General features: G+C 39.7%; 1 protein-coding gene across 6 annotated transcripts; it reads left to right on the top strand.

Annotated features, from left to right (window-relative positions):
• Positions 1-1,699: 1,699 nt before the first annotated feature.
• Positions 1,700-18,589, top strand: ppfibp2a (PPFIA binding protein 2a). Of its 6 annotated transcripts, XM_067591125.1 has the most exons (23): positions 1,700-1,982; positions 3,549-3,635; positions 4,690-4,803; positions 6,577-6,708; positions 8,686-8,982; positions 9,329-9,421; positions 10,845-10,956; positions 11,161-11,193; positions 11,842-11,903; positions 12,568-12,646; positions 12,829-12,953; positions 13,067-13,134; positions 13,221-13,281; positions 13,532-13,661; positions 14,639-14,780; positions 15,253-15,381; positions 15,672-15,822; positions 16,044-16,155; positions 16,466-16,554; positions 16,737-16,859; positions 17,250-17,375; positions 17,474-17,662; positions 17,759-18,589. In XM_067591125.1, exons 1-23 carry the CDS (start codon positions 1,935-1,937, stop codon positions 17,978-17,980), a joined length of 2,724 nt encoding a protein of 907 aa, XP_067447226.1. In that variant the 5' UTR covers positions 1,700-1,934; the 3' UTR covers positions 17,981-18,589. The 6 variants fall into 6 exon arrangements, with proteins under 6 accessions (XP_067447226.1, XP_067447232.1, XP_067447244.1 ...); XM_067591131.1 differs by lacking the exon at positions 11,161-11,193 and having other exon boundaries at positions 1,701-1,982; XM_067591143.1 differs by lacking the exon at positions 8,686-8,982 and having other exon boundaries at positions 1,704-1,982.
• Positions 18,590-26,536: the final 7,947 nt, after the last annotated feature.

Here is a 26,536-nt window from a genome sequence, read left to right as displayed (position 1 = left end):
CAAATAGTATGATTTACATTGCAATAAACACCTAGAAAAACATTCACATCTTTGTTTTCTTAAAAATGATTTCTTCACATTCATCCTCTGAGGAACAACCTGTAGTATGTTTCTTTTTTTTTAAAACTTACTTTTCCCTCTGACAATCATCATCTTGACTTGATGAGCCTGTCTCTGGAATTAGAATAAGAAGTATCGGTAAATTTAAATATCATGTATATAAGTACATGGAACTTTACATAAATTTTGATTAATTCCAACTTAGGTGTATTACTTGATATTCATTGATTTAATAAAATATTCACTAATCAAGGACATGATTTGCCTAAGTTGTCTAACAGTATACAAAATGTTTGTGGAAGTTCACATTTTGGATGGTAAAACCAGGTGTTAATGTGAAATACTACTAAACTAAACCATTATACTGTTCTGGTGCCCAAGAATGTAGGATGTTATCAAGTTATCTGAGTTATTTTTCTGTTGTACAATATGTTTTATTTCCTATGTTCTTTCTTTTAGGCAAAATTGGTGAAGGGCTGTTTAGTGCCCTGATGAGGCTGGATGTTCAGGATTACCAATCCTCACAGAGTACCCAAAAACTGACCCTTCCCCCACCAGTGGATCCCACCCTCAAGGCTCTTCAGCTCACTGACGCCCTCAGGGCAGTGCTGGAGGGCCAGGAGAGTGAGGAAGAACAGGACTCTCTCAGGAAACGGGTCTCCACTGATACAGCACACGTTATACTAAAATGGCTAGAGAGGGGTGAGGTGAGTATGGTGTCATTCACATCTGAAGGCCTTCAGTGTCAGACAGGCACCATGAAAAACATTTCATAACACTCAATCTGAAATATCCAAAATCCAATACGTGAGAAAAAGGCTCAGTTAGAGAAGTGTTATTAAAGCAACAGTCAGCTACAGTCAACTATAACCATGGATTTTATTAGTTGCGTGATCGGGTGGTCTTTGATCCTGGTCATCAACATCTGGAGGGCTTTTTCCTGTCTGCTAAGAAGGAGCGAGCTGGAAGCTGGATCCATTGCAAACTGCACTGGTAATGAGATCCAGAGCTCCTGTTTAAAGTACAACCAGTTGCACCCCCTTTTCACTGTCCCACTCTCCCTTATTTCCTTCATCTTTATACTCCTGCAATTCTCCTGGCTTCAATTTCTGCAACAATTGTTTGTTTGTCTGGTCCACGTTTGCCTCCACCAGTATTTACCAGTATCTTCTCCTCCTTAAAATTTGATGTTGTTAACTTTACACTCACATTCCCCGTTCAGTTTCCTCCACTCCCTCCTTCTCCTCCCCTTCTCCGCACCACATCTGACAAGCATGTGCTGCAGAAAGTTTCCTCTCCCCTGTGCCCCTTTAGGAAGCCCCGCAAAATTAGCTATAGACTATAAGAGGTACTTCAGACAGAACGAGAGAACGGGCTAGAGACAGACAGAGAGAGGTACAGGAGGAAGAGAGGGAGGACAGAAACAGATGAGAGATCACGAGATGCAGCAAAAATGGAGAGATGTTTGTAAATAATGAAGCAGTTTAAGTGTTTTTGAGAGAGAGAAAGCAGGAGAAAGAAAGAGGGGGAGTTAGAAAGAGGTACTGTGGGAAAAGTGAGGAGAAGAAAGAAAGGGAGTAGAGCCAATTGGCATAGTTTAAGTTATTCAGCTCAGCTCTAAAAGTCTCCGGCTGCCCAGACTCCAAACCACACGGACCAAGGTCCTCACTGCACTCTACAACTGTAACATAGAGGGTCTGTAAGAGAAGAGTGGGATTCAGGGAGATTGAGAGTGCAGCACAGTTAAGATCCAGTGTTGTGTCTTGCTGTAGATTTTGGTCTCTGTTCATCCGCCTTGGCGCTTTGAAGCACCAGCTAAATTCTGTTAGTATATAACATCAAGAGCCAGACCAACTGTACAATGGGCCTGCAGAATGGAGTATGATATTGATTTCTACAAACATTTTGCTTGGCTTAGAAAGGTAAGACTGTCTCCACTTGCATGTCTATTCTTGATACCTTCATATGCACGACAATTGCGTAAAAGGTCATGGTTGTTTTTTTTCTCCTGCAGTGTTGTTGTTTTTACAACATAACTGTGGTTGACATGGTAGATAATTTGGGAGGAGCACATGCTTTGTTTGTGAGTTGAAGAGCTGTGTTGCAGAATATGCAGCAGAGATAAACAAGCTGCTAGTGGGCTGTAGAAGTTAATGCAAGAAAGAAGCAGCTAACTGAGCCATGGGTATTTCAATTATAAGTTGCATTCCTTATTTTAGGGTAGATTTTAATAAAACAGATTCTGTCACATCTTACCTACCTCCCAAAATATGTTGTATTAAAGCTAAAATTACCTGTTTTGACAGATAAGGTGACATAGTGTTTATTTTTGTTGAGTGAGATAACATGTGGGTGAATCGTGGAATGCACAAGTCTGCCAAACTGGTCATAAGGTTAACGCATTTGAGGGGAAAGATAAATGGATATGCATGTCAGCTGAGATCCTTTCCTGCCACTTGAACCTATAGGGAGTCTTTGAACAACACATACCATCATGCTGCCATTAAGGAGACATTAGTCCTGCCTGCATCCTTTAGGTTACAATTCTTACTAACTGTTAAATCCATAGAAGAAGCCTTTTTACACATATACCTGTCAATCATTGTGAACTACAACAATGCCATGTCCACTAGTTTTCTCATATGAGCCTCAAGTCTATGATATATGGATATATTAGCTATCATATGATAAATCATCATGACAGTGGTGCACAATACACCAATATGAAATATGTCATATGAAATATGAACAGATAAGTAAACACAGAGTGGCCAAAAAACAGAAACATCTCCATGATATATTTTTAATTGGCTGAAAAATAATTTGCTTGAAATAATTAAGCAAACAACAAGAACTAAGGGAGCTGTTCACAATTTAAAGTGAACCAGGGTCTATTAGTGCCAAATTCTAAACTAATAAAAGTATAAAGGGGACTGGAGGAGAGACTAGTAGGAGATAAATAGCTATTGATCACTAACAGTTAAATAAAAGATTATCTGTATTAACGCTTGAATTATGCAATTACTGTACATTTAAATATCATAGTGTTAAAACACATGACTTCTGTGTTTTTAAGGTCTGACGCAAAGAGTCTATTAAAGGCTTAATGGTATTTTAAAATCATTGCAAACCACTTGAGCTAGCTGGCTCAGGATGATGAACGCTGGGCTACATAATGTTTCCATGATTGTGGTTGAAAGCCTGGATTTCTGAGAAATTTGAGCTCATTTGGTTGCTATTCTACTTCCCTTGCACACAGATCGCTCTGAAATATCCCTTAGTACACAGGCAGCCTTGAGCTGAGCTCAGACTTAATCAACATTTTTGTTTTGTATGTGTGTGTGTGTGTGTGTGTGTGTGTGTGTGTGTGTGTGTGTGTGTGTGTGTCTGAGGCTGCAACCTCGTTAAAGAACAGATTTGACCGACTGAACAACTGCTCCGTATTACAATGTATTTACTGAACTTAATAGCTGACCTTTATTCCAAAGGTAAACCTCCATTCATCTGGCAACAGTGAGTCCTACCAGGAGCGATTATCACGTCTTGAGGGAGACAAAGAGTCACTAATTCTGCAGGTGAGATTAGTCACTCCTTTGGATCTCTTTCAATTTTTCACTGTGTATGTTGTTTAATACAAAACAATATTATCTCTGTCCCTTCTTGTATAAGATTTATATTACCTTTAAAAAGGTATTTGCAGTGGTAACACATTTAACCTTAAACATGCCTTCATATCCATATATAAAGGTGAATCAGCTGCATTGGATATAAGCCTGCTGAAATAAAAGAGGCGATACTGTATGACACCATACTGTCAGTGGGAACTGATTCTAAACAGTGCCAGTGTCACATAACTGTGAGGGGAGAGCCGAGGAAGACAAGGTGAAAGGGCAAAGGTAGATGAGAGTGTTATGTTGTAAATGTTGCGTAATCGCAGTGCTAGTGGATAAGCGAAGCAGCGGTAATAAATCTGGGCTTGGTGATGTTACAACACTCAAATGTCTTGTTTTGTGTGGTGTGTTTGTCTGTGTGTAGGTGTGTGCAGCGCCCAGGCCTGCTGAACATGTGCTTATCTCAGACAGGTTTAGGCTAGCACCACCATGAGCTGTAGCATGTAGGTGTGTGTGAGAGCAGGTGCCCTGTTTGTTTCTTCAGGCCTCACATAAAACATTCCTCTGAAAATCCGCTCCAGTTGGCTGGTGGGGCTTGCATTTTACCATGTGATTTGCTATTATGTGGCCTTAATAGTCTCTGTTCAGATTTATGTTTAACCTGTGTGCTGCTGACATTGTTTGAGTCACTGAAGTGTTGCAAGCACCTGCTGAGGCACAATGAATCATTCATTTCTTCTCAAAGGAAATGTTTGTACTGTGAAATCTGGCACAGATGTCGAACTTTCAACAAAAATGAGCACCGGCAATAAAAATAGCTGACACTCAATAAGGTTTACTGTTAGAAATTCTGTAGTAGGACCTAATACAGAAAATCTGACAGTTTAGGAATTCACACTAGGCCTAGGCTGCTAATGAAACCAAATATTGATTACACAGTTTTATTGTCCAGTTTGGGTGTAGAAAAAAAGATTCTCATTTCCACTATCTTTCTGTCCACACACACAAACACACACAGGTGAGTGTGCTGACAGACCAGGTGGAAGCTCAGGGGGTGAAGATCAACGATCTAGAGAGTTCTCTGGTGGAGCATCAACACAAACTCAACTCCACAGAGGAAATGCTGCAGCAGGTACACAGCTTTGCAGACCTCAGATCACACTGACTTTTGAATGTTTGATTACTGGACTAAAGTCAGGAAACTGTGGCTTTTGCCAGGAAACATCCAGGCTGTTTATATCAATATTGTTCTTCCATTTAATGAGATGTGACAGGGCCAGACTGTCCATCTATCTTTTAAATATGACCCTTCTGCAGTTTCAATCTCTGCTCATAAGCTGTAGAATGTAACTCGGGATGAGTTTTGCCTCCTTGGAAGAAATTCCTTGCTAAGATTCCAGTGTATTTGGCTGCACATTACCTTGACAACCAAAATATTTAGGATGCTCAGACTCATTCCAGGACAGTGTCCCAGAGTGTATGCCTGGTTTACACAGGGCCAGACTGGTCTGTCTGGGCAGGTGATTACAGCGCCATTAGCCACACCCCCAACCTGTAACCACCAGGACTGAGTCCTAGCATGCTCTGTCTCTCTCTCGCTCTCTCTCTCTCTCTCTCTGTCTTTCACACACACACACACACACATACAGAGAGAGGGAGAGAGAGACAACAGAGGAAAGGAGAGACTGACTAATGAGGAAGGGAGGAACAGCTAAAAAAAGGTGGAGAGATGGGAGGGAGAAAGAATAGGGGTGGTGCTCCTTTAAGAGTTAGAAGTATGTCTGAAACTTTCAGTTATTTGCTTTTGACTTCAAATCTACAGAGACTTTGCTAAACCCTGCAAATGACACTGAATGGAATGGATGTATGAAACTTAAATCTACTGAAACCACAAGATACCGGAAACCGTTGTCTCCATGGGGGAAACACTCTTACCTTTACTCTGCTGCAGGCAGACAATAGAGTAGGATGAACCAGGTAATGTACGGAATAAATGTATCTCTTGTCAAGTTTCTATTCAAAGTAGACCTTTTCAACTTATTCTAGGAACGTGTCTTTTAGCAATCTGATGCTTTGTAATGTTTAAATCTAAGTGTAGTGCTGTATGTGTGCAGTGTACCAAAGGGCAGCCAGGACTGGCTTCTTGGAGATGTGGTCATTATGAGGCTTTGGACTTGAGCCGTAAATCTCTTCCTGGTGACAAAGCTCTAATATTTTCCATGTGCACTCGAGAAGAAGCCCAGATATTTCCTAAAGCCAAAGTTTTAAATGGATGTATCCATATGTACTATTTGCCTGCTTCAGATGCTCATTTTTGGACTTTAAGTGATTTAGCACCTGCTCGACGTGAACTAAATTAGTAATACATCTGCCCACATAGTCTGGCTTAACTCTCAAGGCTGGCAGCCATTCTTTATGTATGAGGTGGGCAGATAGTCACAGAACGGTGGTACAGTAGACCTATAGTCTCTCGCAGCATCAGGTTTGATTGGCAGCAGTTCACACTGACAGGATCATACACCTGTCAAAGTTATTTTAATGTTCTTTCTAAAAATGTTTGCATGCTTTTGGTCACTCTCTCTCGCGCGCGCGCTCACTCTCCCCCTCCCTTTCTCCCCCCTTCTGCTGTGTACTTTGAGTGAGCTGTGAAATAGGCATTATAAATAGTGGTCATGGGTTGTGTATATTTAGCCACTCAAACAGCGTTTGAAACCAGTGGGTTTGTCTGAGGGGACTGTTATTACAGAACGGGTAGCTTGCTGTGCCTCATACTTAATGCTGCCTTTGTCCAGTAAGTATTGCCTGTTGTATATCATTAAATGGATTATGTATTCATGTATGTTTGTATATACCTGTATGTCAGCTCATGGTGCCTCATGCTCTTGCTGTATGTTGTTGATGACAGGAGCTCCTGCATAGGACGTCACTGGAGAACCAGAAGCTGAGTCTTATGGGGGAGGTGTCCTACCTGAAACTAAAGCTGGCAGACATGGAGGGAAAACAGGGCCACGGGGCTGAGAGGCAGCACAAAGCAGAGGTAGGGCTTCTCATTGAGCCAAATATACCAATTCCTTGTGGTCAGAAAGGTAATTGTTAATCATTATAATAATGATTTAATATACATGATGTATGGATGAGTGAGACTGTAGTTTGCCAGCAGTTATTTAAAGCTAATAGTTATCCATCAAAAGAAGGTTCCCTTGTTGGGTAGTACCAGTTGGACTTAATATACTTGCTTTTATTTAATTTGCAGCACAGTTTTTAAGTTTAAGCCATCATTCTTTTAACTCTGAGTATATTTTTGTGATATATTCTTGTTTTGCAAATTTGGGAATATGACAGCCTATAAGGACTTCATTTTTTTCACTGAGCAGTGTTTTCAAGGAGGAATTATTTTAGCTAGAATGCTCAGCAACACTTCTGTTTTGCTTCACTCCTCGGAAATTCAAACCTAACTCTGCCAGGAACGACAAGGGTACACACAAAAATCTGTCTCGTGTTCTGATGGTTCTAACCTTGAAGTCAGCTGCTAATTTTATGGAAGTCCATAAACACTTTTTGGACGAATGGAAAGAAACATTCACCAAAACCGTGGCTGTGTTGTTCCTGGTAAAGTCTACAGGAAAAAAGGGTCTCCATGGGGTTTAAATTTTTTGTCATTTCAAAGTGAATCATGTATTTGCTTAAGATTGATGTGTTAGGTTACTAGCAGACATCCTGGGCATTTAGTGACCATATAAATTGGAGAAAGGGAAAGTTTCTATGCAGCACTATTACCAGACAGGATACTGTAATGGATGTAGTTACTGTCAAAACACGACTGGTCAAAGAGCCTTTGTGTCCACAGGTTAAAAGAGTTCAGGCATCGCAGAGCTGGCATGATGGATGGCGGGCCAAATATGAGTGTGTGTAGGCTTCAGCCCAGAGAATTTTGTTCTTGGTGGTTGGCAAAGATTGACTAGGCCATTCTGAAAAAAGGACCCTCTTACTAACTGAAGTCATAATCCCCTAAACATTTGATATTTATATGAAAAAAGAAGATTTATTTGAGTATTTTTGACTATCTCTTTGAATTGTATTACTAAGCAGAAAGAAAAGGTATAGTTGTGTTATAGTAGACGGCAGCGTTTCAGCACTTCTCAGTTCTGCTTTCATCATGTGCGCAAACCCCACTTTCCCTACAACAGCTGTTTGGACTTAAGAAGAAAAGGAAAAATCTACTTTGAACACTTTACGGGCCTCCCATGTGCTGCCTCCACTCAACAAACATGTACACACATATATGCATGTTCATACACACACACACATACACACACACAGACAAAACGTGTTGAAGCCTCCTTGCCATGGAGCCAGTAAGCTCAATGTTAAATTTAGCCATGGAGGCGCTCCATATCATCTGTCATATCCGCTGTACTGGTCCCCAAGTGAGACTTCCTCTGTCCACAGTCCTAGCATAACTCGGCTGCTGTTTACACTCTTTCTGCAGGAACATGGCCACGGTTCACCTCTAAACAAGCAAAACCTATTCACCCCTGTTGCAATTTATCATCTCAAATGACCTATTTGATCAACTGAACATGCATGAATTTAGGAATATGACAAGGCACAATGTTAATCCAGTTATGGTAGAAGGAAGAGGGTAGTTCAGGTTCATGAGCAAATACAAAACAATATGTGTCTGCCTAGACCAGATGAGGCTTTAACTGGCCCAGTGTGTCTGTGTATGGACACCAGCCAATGATCCATGTTTTTAAGACAGTTTCACTATCGGACTTGTGAATTCAGACCAAATCAACACATTCTTAGGATTTAATATATCAAGAGATTACATTGACATAAAGTAGATAATAACATTTATTTAGAAGGTCATTCCTACAGCAATGTGTACACAGACACACACACACACACACACACACACACACACACACACACTGACACATACTTCCAGTATTTCCTCTTCACTCTCTAAACATTTCTCTCAATTTTCCTTCTCCCCCACTGCATCTGTCAGATTGTAGTGAATTTCATTAGTGAGCTGCAGGAGCAGATGTGTAGGTTTCAGAAAGAGATCAATAGCAAGATCCAGGAGAAAAAGGCCTCGGAGATCCAAGCTGACAGCGGCTCTCCAGTGGCGTGTCCCACTGGGTCCACTGAGGGCCAGGTCTCAAACCCCGGCCCCTCATGTGACAGAGCTTCAGGGGTGACGCACAAACTAGAAGAGGCTCCAGACGGGCCTGATGGGAATACACACAGCCTGGGAGAGAGTAGCTCAGATGCAGAGCAGCAGTGCCACTGTGGAGGAGAAAGTGTAGGCACAGCCTGTTGCATGACTTCTGACTTTGTGTACAGCATGGGTTGACCCACTTGTGTGCGTGTAATCCTTAGGTTCAGATGCAAATTAAACATGCACTCCCCAAACACCCTCAGCTGGGCTCTATGTCCATTATCTGTTTTGAATCAAGACACTGTTTTCATTGAGTGTCACAACTAATTGATGCATTTTTGATAATCTGATTTCACATGGTGTGTTATGAAAGAAGAGATTTACTAACTACACCTTTATATTTAATATAGCTGTTAGAGTGAAATCGTTCTATCTGTTGAAATCTTACAACTGACATTAATTGGGTAAATTTGATCATCATTTGTTGCAGGGTTTGCTGAAGGAGCTCAGGATACTCAAAGACAAAGTGGAACACCTGGAGGATCAGAAGTTACAGTATGAGAAGAAACTTAAAGCAACAAAGGTAAAATCAAGTTCCGATTTTTATGGTGTCTAGACTTTGCAATACAGCATCAGTGCCCAAATTCCACTGCTAACTGTCTACTCAACTTTCCTAAATGCTATCCAATCCAGTGTTCCAGCCAGTTAAGTGAGTCATACTGAACACACTCTCTCATTCGTGGACACCTATGTTTTCTTCAAAAGGCTAAGAACTATTTTAAATGTGCTGTACAAATAGACTTAATAATGGCTTAGCCTTTTTTTAAATGTCCTAGTTGTATACTTTGGCATGATCCCAGTGTATTAACTTCTCAGGCTTGCTTGAGCTATTTTACTTGCTCTCACCCTTTGTCCTCCTTTAGCATAGAATCATTTCTTTTCCCCATTATTTCATTATCTGTCTCTCTGCTGTCTTTCCCATCATGCACAATAGCTGTCTGTGTCTGTGCATTAGATAAGTTTCATGTTGCTGCTATTCTTCTACCTGCCAACACAAACATTACACTGATTTTAAAAGATACATTTGCTACTTCACTTTAATTCCATTTGTTCATAACAAACTAACCCCTGAAAGTGTTGCCTGAACAAATCAACTTCCAGTCTCAACCTGATTGGCATTAAGGTCACACAGAAAGAAACCTCTTAAAATGTCAGGATTATTCACATACCTCAATCATTTTTTTGGTAGTTTCCAACTGCTGTTCTTCATTACATTAGTTGGAAGTTCATCAAATATCTTACTGGCACCTCTCCATCGACGAGATGTTTATCCAGAATTACACACTGAACAAATACTATATTTCACAAGGAGATTGTTAAACAAATATTTTCAAATATTTTCCAGCCAAAATCTTAATGCACGATTGAATAATTGGCTATAGATGTTGATATAGAAGATATTCAGCTATATAAAAATGTTTTGTGTGCGTGTTCAATTCTTTTTCACCTAACTTTTCAAATAAACCAGTGGGAAGAAATCTTTTGATTAAGTTAAGGTGAACATGGGTGTGATATGGGATATGAGACATAAAACATCATTTGCTACTTTCTTCTATACAACATGCAGAGCACTGGCAAACAAATCAGCCTGAAGTTAACTTTATTGCCATCTGTCTTTTACTTACTTACTTCAAAACACACTATAAACTTCAGACAATATTTAGTTCCCTAAAAGTTAGAGGAAAAAAAACGTGCTTTGCTGTGGGAGTTTTATATAAGTGTTCTTTAAATTTTTTTTTTATATTTTATATCTGACAAACATGCTTCAAGTGAAGGCATGTGCTATCAGCATTCCTTGTAATTAAAATGTATGTACATATCTTATTTTTGTGGATATGAAAGATCTGCTATCTGTGCATGTTAAAACAGATAAATGTAGGTGCACAGACTCGTGCAAAACTGCTTGTTCTTTAAGTTAAACATTCCTCATTGTGTGGCACCCGCAGGCAGAGATCAGCAGCCTTCAGCAGCTTCTGCTCAGTAAGAATGCTGAGATCGAGAGCTTGCACACTCAGCTGCTGGCCAGACCCTCTCTTTCCACCGAGAGCTCAGAGAGAGGTAAGCAAAGCATCCGGCTTCCAGCTCTCGACCAAGCTGCCAACAGACTCTCACTCTGACAGAGTTACCCAGCCTGATAGGTGACACAGTTAATGACTCCCTTTTGCATTCATTAACTTGCAGTAACTGCTGTGGGAAAAGTCTGTCTTGGCCCTTAATAAATTGTCTTATCGTGGGTCTCTGTCTCTCTACCTTCTCTCTCAGAGGAGATGTACAGGAAGAGGCTAAACACCAAATGTAAGCTTTAACAGTACTTAATGAAAATGACTTTAACCCCGTGAGCCATGTCTACCTTTGATCTTTCATGTATTTCCTTTCTCCCGACATGTCCCTTTCTTTTATTATCTTTTGATTTCTCCTGCTCTGAGGGGCAGCTTTGACAATTGCCAACTGGTTTCCAAAATTACTTGATGCGCTATCACTCCTCCCTTTGGCTTCTTTGTTGTCTTAATGGATTCCTGAAGTCATAATGTCTTGTGTTTTCATAATTTTGTCTGCCATAGATAAAACCCATCTGGGGTGCTTAGTATACTCACTGTCACTCACCAGCAATGCTCCCTGTATGCCTGCAAGTGTTATGAAGAAAGGGCTGTGGGCCCAAATATGAGAAAGCTGACATGACTAAAGCTATGATTGGTGGATAAAAAAGGCTTGGGTGAATCTAAAAATACATGGTTTAGATGACACTTGAGTTAGGAATAAATCTACAACATGCTAGCATGTGTTTTCTCCCTTCATTCCTTTCTACATAACCCATGTGCTACTGTACATGTCTATACAAAATAATGATTTATATGACATACGTGCCAATACAAAATAATAACTTCTATGACATGAGCAGTTGCCCTTAAATATTAATAATCATAGTGGGGATTCTCTTTATAGACCAAGAGCTCCACAGACTTAGGAGTGGAATGAAATCACTGGCAGCTGCCAATGATGAAAAGGTAAGTTATCCTTTCTCTCTCTGTTCAACACAGCTGTATGTGATTATACAGCATGGGGCAACATGTGCGTTGTCATTAGTTTACTACAATGTAAAGAGTCTTACTGGCCTGTACATAGCAGCACCATCATCACTGCTGTTTGGAAGGTTAGAAGGTAACTTTTTTTAGATGTTGTCATTTCTCAGAGGCACCGCCCTCCAACCATTTATAGAACAGAGAGGGCTTTTGTATTCTCCCTCCCAGAGAATCTTGGATTTTAAAGACTTACAGACATGGGTCTACATGTGGCAAACTAGTGAAGACACACACGTACGCACACCCCAGGGTGAGCCATTTCAGTGAAAGCCATACTTAAGTAGGCCTCGATCTGCCAAGCCTAATTTTGGAGTGAGCTGCATTAAGAGAACCATGGCAAAACCAGGCATGGGCACCACTTCAAGAAACACACACTCCACACAGCTGGTTACCACAACTAAGCTTCCCAGCCAGGCCTGTGTCAATCCCCTCCCTAGCCACTACTTTGATGTAAAGGACATATGGTGAAAGAGGGACGTTTTGTGTGGCATATCGGTCGGTAGCAAAGGGAAGAAGATAGTTCATATGTGTGTTTCCTAACCTTAGATAAACATCTTAATTGAACACTCCCTTCTCTTCTTTTCTGTAGGACCGGCGTATAGAAGAGCTCACTCTGCTCCTGAATCAGTGCAAGCAATTCAGAGAGGTCACTCACATCACAAGGCAAGGTAATCAGCTTATTCACTCCTTTATCCTTCCCTAGTGGGTTTTTTTTTCTTTGTTTTTGTTTTTTGTATTTTCTTAGCCACGTTTGAGCAAAATGAAAGCCACCACACTTCTTTTCTTGAGAAGCAAGATTTGCCACTGGTTGAGTTGTGGACAAAAATGTGTCTTCCATTTGTTACTGTAGCTCCACCTGCTGTTCGTACATTGTCGAATGGTAGGACTCCTTCAAGCAGCAGTGAGGAAGAAGAGCAGCTGCTGATGAAGAATGCTGACTCTGCTAGTGCAAAGTCTGAGGATGTTAAGTCTGATGTGGGTGTAAACAATTTAAACTGGTACTCATAAAGTGATAATTTATTGTTCACTTACTGAATGAACATGATCTTAATTTCCCTGTATCTAAATTTTTTTTAACCATTTCCCAGGTTTCCACGAACAGCTCTTCCTCCCAGCAAGCATCTCTTTCATCAGGCCAGAAGGACAGTGATTGCAGGTAGTGAAGCTTTTTTTTTGTCAATGGACCTCTCCAGTATATTGTAGTTGGTTTTCACTGAGATAATTGTGTTTTTATCTTATCAGAACAGAAGCGCGGACTTTATCAAGTAGCATGAGTGACTTAACAAATGGACCATCACAAAAGGTATTTTTTATCATTGTAATATACAATTTCATGTATAAAAAATGTCAGTCATCTTTTACTGCATAACAAGCATGGATGTTTCTCACAATTTGCGACAATAAATGTAAGCTACTGTTTATTACATGACTGATACGTGACAGCATTTTGAATATAATTACAGTTTATTTGTTTTTATTTGTTAATTTACTGTCTTTATATCATAAACCGTATAAATACCATTTTATTTGTATTTGTGTGGGGTTTTATCCAGAGTGACAACAGAAGTCAGACGCTGCCGGTGAATTCGTCTCTGACAGAGGAGAATGTGATCGGAGACAGCGGCAGTGAAATCCAGAGTGAAAGGTCTCCAGATGGAAGTGAAGATGGAGACTCCAGCCAAAGTAAATCCAGAGATATTAACTCAGTATATATATATATATATATATATGTGTGTGTGTGTGTGTGTGTGTGTGTGTGTGTGTGTGTGTGTGTGTGTGTGTGTGTGTGTATGGTGTCATTTATGATGTGATGGATAGCGTGCAGTACAAATCATGATATAGGATTAGACTTCCTTTTCTGTGGAATAGTCCTGGGCCTGGTAATTCCCATGAGCAGACAGCGCTCGTATTTGAAGCAAACCACTCTCCTTAGACCAGACGACCACTGTACCTTTGATCAAAAGTAATTGCAGAGGCTCCTGACAGAGCAGAGGGATCATGGGATAGACTTTCTCACCAAACACGCCCTCTCTCTTGCTCTGATTGACCACATTTATCCCAGCTCCACCCTACCTCAACTTCACTGACCAGTTTTAACTTGAGCTCCACCCTGATTTCTCTACAGCTATGTTCTGCTGCAAAGTGGAGATTGTCTGTGCAGCCTACATCATAATCACACCTAGTTAATTTTAGCTTAGTATATCTTTTCCTTTTCATGGGGCATTAACTGATGAATTGTTTGCTGAACTCAATGGTCTGTAACCTGTGCTCGCTCTCCTGAATAGAGCTCTGTCAAAAGGCAGACCACCACTCGTGCGTCACTTAGCTCTTAATGTTCTCTTTGGTATGAAAAAAAATTTTTTTACAGGCTTTTTCCTCAGTCATCAAGATTTTGTCTTCAACATCTTTACAACTACACAAAAACTATATATTTAGCTAGTTTTTTCTAAGTTACCGTTATTGAAATGCTTGTTCTTGGCAAAATTATAGTGGGGCTTTGTCTGCTGCAATTACTGTGATACAAGTACACTGCCATTATTAACTTATCAAATGCATCTATAAAATAATGCATAATATAACCCTCTACAGTACAGTCATACAATTTGAATCGTATTAGTACGTTGTATTACACTGACTGTGGTTTTTATAACCTCTTTCAGGAAAGTTGGAGAGACTTGATGACAGCACTTCAAGCGATAATTCCCCTGTTCATTCTGGGGCAAATACACAGCCTGGCCAGAGAGCTGTGGGCTCACCAGAATACATGAAGAATAATCGGAGCTTGAAGAGACTCTGGGGAAAGTGAGTTAGGGAAAATATCGTACCTTGATACGTTAACATTACATTAACACAGATGATCACCATTTGAATAATGTTTGTATATATCTGTACCATCATGTGGAATCATATGGTCTATATAACATATTTAATTGTGTATAAATAACATATATAGGTTTATGTGATATAGGAGAGAAACAACATACAGTATATAATTTTTTTGTATATAAATAATACATACATATATAACTTTTCTCCTGCCACTACATTTGCAGAGTGGAAAAAAACTATTGTGACAAAACTGTCAGAATTGTAATAAATGACCATTTGCGTTTCACTTACAAAAGAGTAATTCACGGTATTTTCCATAATCTCCTTTATCTTTATTAATGATTTAGTGAGTTTATACTAAATGTGCCAAATCTGATTACTTAACTCCGAAAATGAAAGTAGCTGCCAGCAACTTTATCCGGAGAGTTTACTCTCGTCCACACAGACTTCGAAGAACCCAGTCTGGAGGGCTCCAGGCAGGAGATCCAGATGCTGGTCAGTTTAGAAGAGGGGGACTACGTGCGACAGCGGGACCCAGACTAACCCGTACCCCTGAATCTTATGACCCTGCACGGTAAGAGTCAGTGTACCTCTACATAACTACCTGTAATATTCACTCACACTGAAAGGGTTTTGTCTCATCATTACTTTGTTGATTTGAAATTACCTGGTTTAGTCCCCCCCCCCTACCATTTCCTAAATGGTCAAATTAGAAGACCCCAATGAAATACAAATTCAGTTTTGAATGTATGGTATATATTTTTTATATAGGCTATATTTTACAGTTGATATTCTAAAAGAATGTTTTTTTAGATACTTATACTGAATGACTTTAATTTGCTGATTTGTGCCATTTTCTTTCAGTGATATGAATATTCCATTCAGCCAGTGGACCAAGGAGCAGGTGTGTGGCTGGCTAGAAGACTATGGACTGGGCCAGTATGTCAATCTCACTAGACAGTGGGTTGAAAATGGGCAGACGCTGCTATCTGCCACACCTCAGGACTTTGAGAAGGTCAGAGAAAGTTGAAATCCACTTTAAATTAGAACTAAGTGATAACACATAAATTACTGATATTTAAATATTGCATCAGAGAAAAAATATTACTGATGGATAAACTGGAAATTAAAAAAGTTTTATCAAAGTAAATTAATCTGCATTGTGTGCAGGGAGACCAACAATTATGCCACAAATTTCATTGAGTAACAAAAAGTCCTCTGTCTGTCTCTCCACAGGAGATGGGTATGAAGAACCCTCTGCACAGGAAGAAGCTGCAGCTGGCCCTGAAGGCATTCACCACTAAAGTTATAGAGAAGTCGTCAGAGCTAGACTACATCTGGGTCACCCGTAAGACTCTTTCTACATTGAACATATTGAACTTTGCATGTCATGTTGTATCCTCTCATTTGAATCATATCTATTAATAGTGTGGCACCTCTCACGTCACAAACCAAACAAGGAAAGCAATGTGTACAATGTAAATATATTTGACAAAATGCAAATATAGTCAGCATTCAAAACAAGGAGTGAACTGTATTTTAAATGAGCTAGAGTAGAATAAATATATTTTGGCAACTGACTTCTGATAAAGCTTGTATGAGCACTAAAAGTGCTGTGAGTAGTGAAGTGAATTAATTTCAGATATTTATCTATATAGGCTGGTTGGATGATATTGGTTTGCCTCAGTATAAAGACCAATTCCACGAGGCCCGTGTAGATGGTCGGATGATTCAGTACCTCACAGTGGTAAGACATAATCCTGCATGTATCGTAATATTTTCTATTAAAGTGGATGCCTGCAAACACATTTATTTAGATTTCAAACTTCATTTGAAACACACCAAATGATAACATAAATTCACATACTTACTTATACTATTACCTATATTTGCCTAAAGCTCACTGATGTTCCTTTTCTAATCTCACAGAATGACCTCTTGACTCTAAAGGTGACCAGCCAGCTTCATCATCTCAGTATTAAATGTGCCATTCATGTCCTTCATGCCAACAAGTTCAACCCTAACTGTCTTCGACGCAGGCCTGGGGAAGAGGTAAGCCAAGATGAAAGGAAGTGAATGAAAGTTGAAAAGATAGACAGTGCTAATGTCGGTTATATACATATTACAGTTATGTTACGTTACATTTTTGTGTGTAACTTAGAGATGCCAACACTAAGAACTGATAGAAGAGTGCAACACATTCAAACAGAGGGGTGTTTTATACTCTTAGATGGTGAACAGAGGTCATAACAGCAGTTGCCCACAAGATGGCAGCAAATACACAATCCCTCCCAATATAGAGACTTTTTCCTTTAATACATCTGTTTCCAAACCTTAAGCACTGTGTAGCTGGTGTATTTAGAAGTGGAGTTGATCAGCTGTGAGTGAGATGGAAGGGGATAGAATATGCCGATTAATATTTCTATTTCTAATATTCCTCAGAAACAGCCCTCTCCTTCAGAAGTGGTGCAGTGGTCTAACCATCGTGTGATGGAGTGGCTTCGAGCAGTTGATCTTGCTGAATATGCTCCTAATCTACGGGGCAGCGGTGTTCATGGTGGTCTGATTGTGAGTAAACTGAGCTGTCTGGAAGTTATTACAAATCATTACGTGCTTATAATACATGCCTGGAGATCTACATTTGTTTTCAATACGTTCTTCCATAGATCCTGGAGCCTCGTTTCAGCTCAGAGACTTTGGCCCTGCTTTTAAATATTCCTCCACAGAAGACTTTGCTCCGCCGTCACCTCGCCACAGCCTTCTCTGCCCTTGTGGGGGCTCAGGCCACGCAGGAGAAGCGAGAGTATGGCAATGCCACAGGCCACGTTCCCCTCACTACCACAGCTAAAGTGAAGGTAAGAGCACAATCTGAACATCAAAATTTTCTGTGGTTGTTGCAGAATAAAATCATAATGCTCTATTCATTGGTCTGACTTTTTTTGTGTTTTCAGCCAAAGAAGCTGGGCTTCACACAATTCAGTCACCTCAGAAAGAGGAAACCTGATGAATCTGCGGACTATATCTGCCCAATAGACAGTGGAGCTCTGACAGTAAATGGGGTCTCACGTTTACCCTCTGCAGCACTCAGGGGCCTTAGCCCCAACTTGGACAGACATGCTGAGAGGCAGGAGCATGAGGGGATAAAAGCTCAGGCTAATGGCCTCAAAGAATAATTAAAAAACAGTTGTGAACTCCACTGTATCCAGTACACTCCCCTCTCTCTCAACAAGTGACTTCATGATCAGTGGAAATCCAGAAATGTACCCAAGATGCGTCCACATAATGTCCTCAGCAGATGATGTTAATTATTGTTAATGTATTTTTGAACTACATATTGCTTAAACAATATTCTCTAAAATGGTGATGAATGGTGACATTGTGTGAAATGTTTTGTGAAAGCTGCTCTCTGCATTCCTCATACGGTTGGATTCCAAAGCTTCGGCTTTTGCTTTAAAACTATGCTTTTTACTGACCATTTTGTATCTAAACATCTGTAGAGTTAGTTAGAATATTGATGGTCTTTTCTTGTTCTATATCTGGATTTACTGTACAATATAATAATTGACTCCAGTTACTTTACGCATGGATGTTTCTTATTAATTTTCTGTGTGACTGACAAAAAAATCAAGCCAAATAATTGATTCTTGATGGTATACTTACTCTAGGTCAGCACCTTCAAGTAAGCCTAGTTGGTACTTAAGATTTTCCGACCAGAATGTTGCCATGTTTCATAAGATTATTATGAATGCACAGAAATACAATAAACATCAGGTCAACAGTTAGTCTTGTTGGAATCTTTTGAGAAGAAAAAACCCTAATTATCTGTCTTCATCAAAGCAAATGGTTTTGCTGCCATCTGGTGCTTAGATGCTTACCACTGTCTCTGAACACCATGATCACATTTAAACTTTAGCTAAATAATAGTATGCTATACTCACATGAGCAACAGATCCATGTTTAGGTTTTGAATCTTTCTAATCACAGAAAATTGTTAATATTGCTGCAGTAAAGTTCATTACAGTGTAGGGTGAGAATTTTGTGAGGGGTTTCCAAAGGACATCACTTCCTTAAGATCAATTGTGGGATCTTCAATGGTAAATGCTAGGCTGGATCAGCCGGAAGGACGAACTCTCAGACGTATGGCTAGGGTTAGGGTTAGGGTTTAAGTTAGGTTAGGGGCAACTGGTACTCTGAGAATATCCAAAAAATGCACGGGTAACAAGTTTCTCTTCAAACTAGTTTGTTTGTGTTAGTTATGGTCTTGAAAGAAAGGAGAATGGCATAAGTAGGGTAAAATAGGAGAAAAAAGGGAGGACTGTTAAAAAGCCTAAGAGAGAGGTAATCTATTATCCATATAAATGTGTTGTGAATGAAAGAATGTTTTGCTGTTATGGACCTCACGAGTCAAAGGTCAATACTGATGATGGTGTTTGAGAATGGCTGAAAAAAGGACAGAAAGTTAGTCAGCAGGCACCACAAGAGGGTTTAATTATACATGCATATATAAAAATATATGTACAAGCTCATACATATACATGTATACAGACATGTACACATATATAAGTTAGGGTTAGTGTTACACACACAATGAAGAAATATAGTGCATACAAATCTCCTGAGAGTTTCACAAATCATCCCTCTGACTGATCCAGTCTAGCACCAACCATCTTCAATGACCAATTGATCCAAGACTGCCCACTACTGGGCAAGCATCAAAAATGCGAGAACACTTGGCATCCCACTACCGGTCAGTGGGTTTTCAGTCTGTTCCAGTCCAGGTTTTTCTACGTAGAGGAGCTTGGAAAGCTGCTTTAATGACCAGACTGAAACAGCCTGTTTTGATTTGTTTGGTGAATTAAGAAGAATAAAAGAATCAAACAATCAATGATCCTTTTGTTGGTGTATACTCATATACTATATTAATATGCTGAATTTACAAAAAAACATGAAACATGTTGTGGTGCTTAAGAGCTTTGTCTGCTGATAAACTGATAGTTATAGACAGTCTTTGTCTACTGAGTGTATAATATACAGCTCAAAATTACAGTTTTTAGGAACAACTATCTCACAAAAAATGGATCATAGTATGAAGTAAATAACATATCAATGCCTTTTTGCATTTTATAGAAAACTAAAAGACACATCTAGTTCCAGGGGAATAATCTTGATCCTTTCACTGCTCAACTGCAACAAAGTGCCATGTTGTATTGTATTGCATTTTATAACTAACACACCTTAGTGATTTGGACAAAGAGACTAACGGTGGTGATATGGCATCTCTTGACATGCTGTAGCTCACAGGCCAAATGGAATATAACATGACATGAATGCCTTGATTAGGGCTAACTGCTTACTTGCTTTGCTTTGAACTCATGTCCGCCTCATATTTTACCACTGTATTTTAACTGTTATGTTCAGCATTACCACATGTTATTTACAAAATGAGACCAACAGTTACATGTAGGAATATTCCATTTTACATACACTGAGCGCTATAATGAAAGTCTGAAGAAGTGACAGTTTGTGTGGGTGTTTTTTCATCAATTTCAGTCCTAGTGAATCTACAAGGATTCTGCTGGCGTGTCTGGTAGTGTGGCAGACAGGGCAGCAGTCAGCTCCCCTCTGAACCCTCCTGCTGAAGCACACAGCCTCTATTAGACCAAACACAATAATTAGGGAATCTTTTACCTCTGCATATCATTAGTACCCTAACGAAGAACATCCTGATCAATGATTACAAATGACAGGTTCATAAATAAATTAGTCCTGCTCATAAGTGTGTAACACTATTCAATTGATCCATGTTAAGTGGAAATTAGTGGGATGCCGTAGTGAGGATTGAGAAAGGTTTAAATTTCTTACATTCAAAGGAGGTGAGTGTAATATATGAATATTATATTTGATATATTGTATATATGATTAAAAGCAGCATACATGTCCTGAAAATGATGGTATAAAGTGAAGTTGTGTAAAAAAAAAAATCCTCAACTACAACCAGCAGATGTCAGTGTGGATATGTCTTGTGCCATTAAGACTACCAGCGCTGAACCTACAGAGTTGACTCAGTGTCAAGCTGGATGTCTTTCACTCATTTTTTATTATTGTTTAATTTTCCTTCTTTGTACTGTTGACATTTGTCAGTCAGGGGTAAGCTGTTGTAATATTGCTATTCTGATTCACAGTGACGCTGCCTTGGCCCTTACTTGGCCATAAGAGTGTGTGGCCTTTCGAACTGCAGTACTACATTTGTAATTACACTTTCAGCCGGACAGATTGGTACATGGGTATCATGCCAACACAAAGCACATGAGAGGATGTCACATCATTAATCAAATACTGGGCTCAGTGTCATTCTCATGTGGTTCCAAATGAGAATACTGGAGTTGGGTTGTGCATTGGCTGAGTGGGTGACAGACAGTCCAGGATTATAAAAAGAATCAAATGATCTTACATGCACTTTTAAACTCCACTATGTATACAAATAGTCAGAACACAAACTATCAATCTCAAAAATACAGACACACATGCATAAAGTCAGAACATCTTTAATATAATTCATATATAAGGTGAATTTATCAAAATCTTTTCTATTTTATACTGCTTTCTCCATTCCTTTGTGTGTGTGTGTGTGTGTTTTTTTTTACATGTGGCTTTATCTGTGTGTATTCATGTATGTGTTAAGAGATGATGGCATTGTTTATAATAGTGCATCTTAGCTAATTTCAGTAATGTGATCCAGCCTCCACTAGCTGACAGTTTAATAGCTATTATTTGTGTCACCCTCTCTCATAACGCTTTAGCAGTAAATTGCTATGTGCAGGAGACTGTGGTATGACTGACATCTTACCTTGCAATATGATTTCTAGTGTTTTAATTAAGTGGAAGCCATTGTGACATTTATTGGTTTCCAAGTTACTTGTTAATGGCAGTATAAGAAAAAAAGTGGGAGTAAATTATTGAGGTTTACATTACATAAATAATTTGCAAACCCTTTGCTAATGATTACACATTATTCTCCCACTGTGACTGTCAATTCATTTGAATACATCACAAATAAAAACACTGCATCGGTGATGCAACATAAACCTCCTCTTGGCATTGCCTGAGCCATCTCTCTTTTCTCTCCTTCGGTGTCTCATCTTCTCTCTCTCTCTCTCTGTGTGTATGTGTGTGTGTGTGTGTGTGTGTGCGAGAAAGATGTTTATTTATTCTGTATCACTTTTGCGGTGAAAGTTTCCATTAAAATTATAGAGGCAGACTTTTATTCTGTTACGAAGCCTCATGTTTAAAGTGATGCCAGTTGCCAATGTGTGCTTTAAGTCATCACCCTGTCTGTTTGATCTATGGACTCACTCAGATGTCTTTAGTGGAGCGTAATCATGTTTTTATATGATGTCACTGGTCGTTCCTGTCATTAACTTGCCACCAGCTTGCCAGTTTGGGGAACATATTCGATGTTAGGGTGGTGCATGTGTTGCATACTCCCCATCCAGCCACTAAGGCTGTATCTGTCTCCAGCACACCAGTTTGCTCTGACAGGCCTGCCACAATGATGACTGCATCACCCAGATGCGGCAGAGCAGCTTGCGAGCCAACCCTGACACACCGTCAAAAGGAGCAGCCAGCCGTCTGCATGAGCCTTCTTCTGCCCCATCAAACCTCAGAGCCTATCTCATCCTGTACAGCCAGCCACCATTAACCAGGCTGTTTCTCTCTCTTTTCATTCCATGCTGAGTGCATCCCATGTAACAGCCTTTTCTGGCTTGGATGTTGTTTTATAATATTTACTCAAATTCAGTGGCTATAAATTTCCTTGAATTAGATGATCTGAACTCACCACATTGAAATTGTGACAGTGGCGGTCCAAAACAAGCATGATGGGACGTGATCTGGGGAACTGAAGTGGAAGAGCTCAGTTGTGATCAGCGTCCTTGGCGCCAATGGACCTTTTGGGTAGCCAAGGCAAATCCCACCCTGTCATGCTTCGTTTCTGGACTGGCTTTTTCATTGCCTAAAAATGTGGCCAGTCCATTGACAGACAGAAGAGAGATCAGTCACTGTGAGATAATAGAAAAATATTTTATGGAGCCTTCCAACCCACTAAAGATTGAAAACCATGTCACCACTCTGGTCATTTAGACAACATTAAATTTGGGGATTTGTTAACAGGGGGACATAGACTACACAATAACTTACTAAATATAATGTAAAAATCTACTTTAGACAGCTGTTACAGCTGTATTATACTGTGTATTAAATTATCAAGCTCTGAGTTACTCTGACAGTGTTATAGAATATTACTATTACACTATTCAAATATCAGGAAGGTGCTTATTTTTTATATTTTACTACAGAGATTCACTCACATGTGAAAAACTCCAAATACACTCACTCATAGTGAATGCAATATTTTTAATTTCAAGTCTTAAATTTATACTTGTTTCATTCCCATCTTAGGTGATATAAACATCAGAGATACTTTGCTACAAGCAGAAACTGTAGGAGCAACTTAATATATGGTGTTGCATGTTACTTCTCTTGATGGTATTCCTTGATGGCAGGGTGGTCAGAGCATTCGCATTGTTGGGAACACTTCTGCATCTTCAGTAGGTATCTCAGGGTCACAAGCGTTTCGCCCCTTAGCCTGTATGCCTCACCTGCAAAGACTAAATGAGCCTTCACCTGCAGAAAGGTTCCTACTGCGGGCTCTCATCAACCACAACCATCTTGAGCTGGTCTCAGCTGCCATGGCTATCTCCCCAGTGGGTTTCTTCAGTTGTTTGGGTTCCAAACCAAACTTCTGTGAGAAATAGTGCACTGATGTTTCTGGGAAGCCGCGGCAATGACTTCAATGGGGAATAAGGCTGCGTCCCATCCATCTTAAACAATATTCTCAAATCCAGAAAAATGCCAGGACAAATAGGACTTCAGAACTTGACAATAGAAAATAATAGAACAATAGAGAGGACATATGACTAACACAAAGGTTAACCTTAAGGGTCAAGTGGCACACTGCTGGGATAGAGAGTGGTCTGAGACCCACACACACACAGGTAGGCAGACAGAACTGAAGACAAATTCTATCATAGCCAAGCAAAAGCATCTGGGAAATTGAAGGATGAACTACTGATAAAAAGGGAGTTACAACTGTCCACCTCAATGTCCAAATGGTTGTTCTGGCTGCCAAAACTATCATAAAAGTGCTGAAACAGTTCCCATGTCAGAGGAATGAGAGCAGTTTCCTAACCTCAGGCCATCATCATGGGTGATCAAGACTGACATGCATCACCAGAGGCTTTCATGTCGGTAAGAACACCTGTCTGACTCTCTGGGTGAAACTGGACAGAGGGATGCCATTGCAAATAACATTTCATGTGCCACACTGCCTCAGAAGACACGGTGGAATTGTGCACCAAAAAGAGGTGAAGATATAGAAAATAATTCTGGAGAATGAAGGTTTTTGTTGAGTGTGTTAAAAAATTAATTTACTTCAGTGACACATGCAAAAAAATGAGTACTCAGTGCCAGAAAAATGTTAAAATGTAGTACACAGATTAAGCAATAACTCCTTATGGTCTCTGGATTTCATTTAATAATGCTGAGATTTAATAATATTAAAGCTTTGAACAATGTCCAGTTGTAAAACTAGAGTAAAAGAGCTATGTATCAACGGTGTGATGCTGATAGATACTTTGTTGTAAGAATATATACACAGAGATTGCAGTTCTTTATATGAGTTGGTTTATTCTTATTCTTCAGGGCCAATTACAGGGACACAAATAGAGAGTCAATCATTAGAGGTTAATGTGAACAATCTGTACACACAATGAAGGCAAAACACTCTTGAAGAGTTGCTGAGTAAATCTCAGGCTGACCCCAACATAGTCAAAGATGGCAGAACCACCCAGAGTGCAATGATTTCTGGGTCTTATCCAAAGTGAGCAATAATGAAATATATAATATTGCTTTTTTTAATGTGTAAGATGTGTGTCAGAAAATTTAGTTTTTCAAAAACTGTTCCATGAAAATAAAAATGTAATATGATTATATGCTTGTATGGGTGTTTTGTTATGTGAAATGTGCAGAAATTAAGTAACGCTAATAAGTGTCCAAGTAATTTCAACATGTAAAAACACGCTTCGAGTGGGTCGGCAACGCTATATAAAGAAAAAGAAGTCCCATTGTTAGAAACAGCATGGTGGGCCATGGACCAACTTGTCCCTGTCAAGAAGCTAAAAAGTCTAGACCTGGAGAATGTGGAAACTGACATCATGACCAGTGGCAGGTCCCTGGTGCAGATTGCGTCTCCTGATATTGTGAACCAGGTTTGGTCTTTGGAAGAAAATAAGTGACTCTGTTTACATCAAGGAAAAATGGTTTTCTACAGGCCTACTGGGGAGGCCATGGCTCAGGAGGTAGAGCAGGTCGTCCACTAATCGAAGATTGGTGATTCGATTCCCAGCTCATCCAGTCCATATGTCGAAGTGTCCTTGGGCAAGATACTGAACAGCGCCATTGGTGTGTGAATGTGTGTGTGTGAATGATTAGATCCTACTGATGAGCAGGTTGGCACCTTGCATGGCAGCCTCTGCCATCAGCATGTGAATGGGTGAATGTGACTTGTAGTGTAAAAGCACTTTGATCCCTTCTTGTCATGAGAGGGTTGATGGATAAAACTCCAATAACATGGACCTCTTCTTCAGTCTTCACAATTCTCTATAAAGTGCCACTACTGTACAGTGCCACACTGTATATGTAACAATATTTCATGATACCTAAAACAGAAGTATTGGTCATTTGTTCAAATGCTTAAAACAACCTACTGCATGCTTAAATTTTCCTGACAAGGTCTATTTACTTTATAACCCCTGTTTCTATTCAAACATGGTCGTGGGGTGTCATGTGGCTGTTCTCAACCCTTTTCCAGCCATCCACTGACTCCTGGTCCACGACTTTGACCCATTTTTGGTTTGGTGTTCATGGACAGCTGTTCTGGTGTTTATTCAGTTTGTTGTTCAGGGTCTTGGCTGTTTCATTGAGGTATCAGCAGATATCTTAAGGCGTTGAATGGTTTGTGGTAAGTGCTGACTTCCTCTAATTGGAAACAGCCCAGACATGTAAGGGTGTCCCACTGGGATGCTTCTGGTGGTCCCTTTTAAGTTGACAGTGTGTCTTGCAGTGGTTGCTTACCACCGTCTTCCTGGTCACTTGTGAATTTGATATGTGTGTTGTTGGATGAAGCATTTGATACTGGAGCAGTACCGTTTGGTGAATGTGTTGTCCAGGTACCTGTTTCAGTTATCAGGTGGGATATAAGCTGTTTACTGGGCAAGCTGTTTGAAATGCTCCATGTACAAACTAGTTATCATAAGACTAAAATTTTAACCATGAAGGTGATATTCTAATTACATACAAACATAACTGTACCTTATACTTACGGTGTGTCAGATCAGAAAACACTCACTCACTGTTTTTGGAGACAACATATGGATCATTTCAAAAGCACTGACAATTTATTTGATTTATGGGCACTTAAATAAAATTAGTTTTGAATGAATTGTTATTATTCATGAATGTGCTACATGAGCCTCTTGTATAAATGCAATGAATGTGTTGGAGATGGAATGCATTACATCCTATCTGTAATACATCCTGTTTACAAACTTCAAAAACATACAGCAAAAGGGCTGTTAGATGAAATGAGAGTGCCTCATTTGGGCAATATTGTA

This window comes from Thunnus thynnus, chromosome 1, assembly GCF_963924715.1.
Source record: "Thunnus thynnus chromosome 1, fThuThy2.1, whole genome shotgun sequence".
NCBI lineage: Eukaryota > Metazoa > Chordata > Actinopteri > Scombriformes > Scombridae > Thunnus > Thunnus thynnus.
This window is presented reverse-complemented; position numbering and strand designations above follow the sequence as displayed.

Coding starts and splice junctions, on each gene's coding strand:
- ppfibp2a (XM_067591125.1), top strand. CDS start 1,935: ATGGAGTATGATATTGATTTCTACAAACATTTTGCTTGGCTTAGAAAG. Junction 13,282..13,531: donor CAAATGGACCATCACAAAAG/GTATTTTTTATC, acceptor GGTTTTATCCAG/AGTGACAACAGAAGTCAGAC. Junction 16,860..17,249: donor GACGCAGGCCTGGGGAAGAG/GTAAGCCAAGAT, acceptor AATATTCCTCAG/AAACAGCCCTCTCCTTCAGA.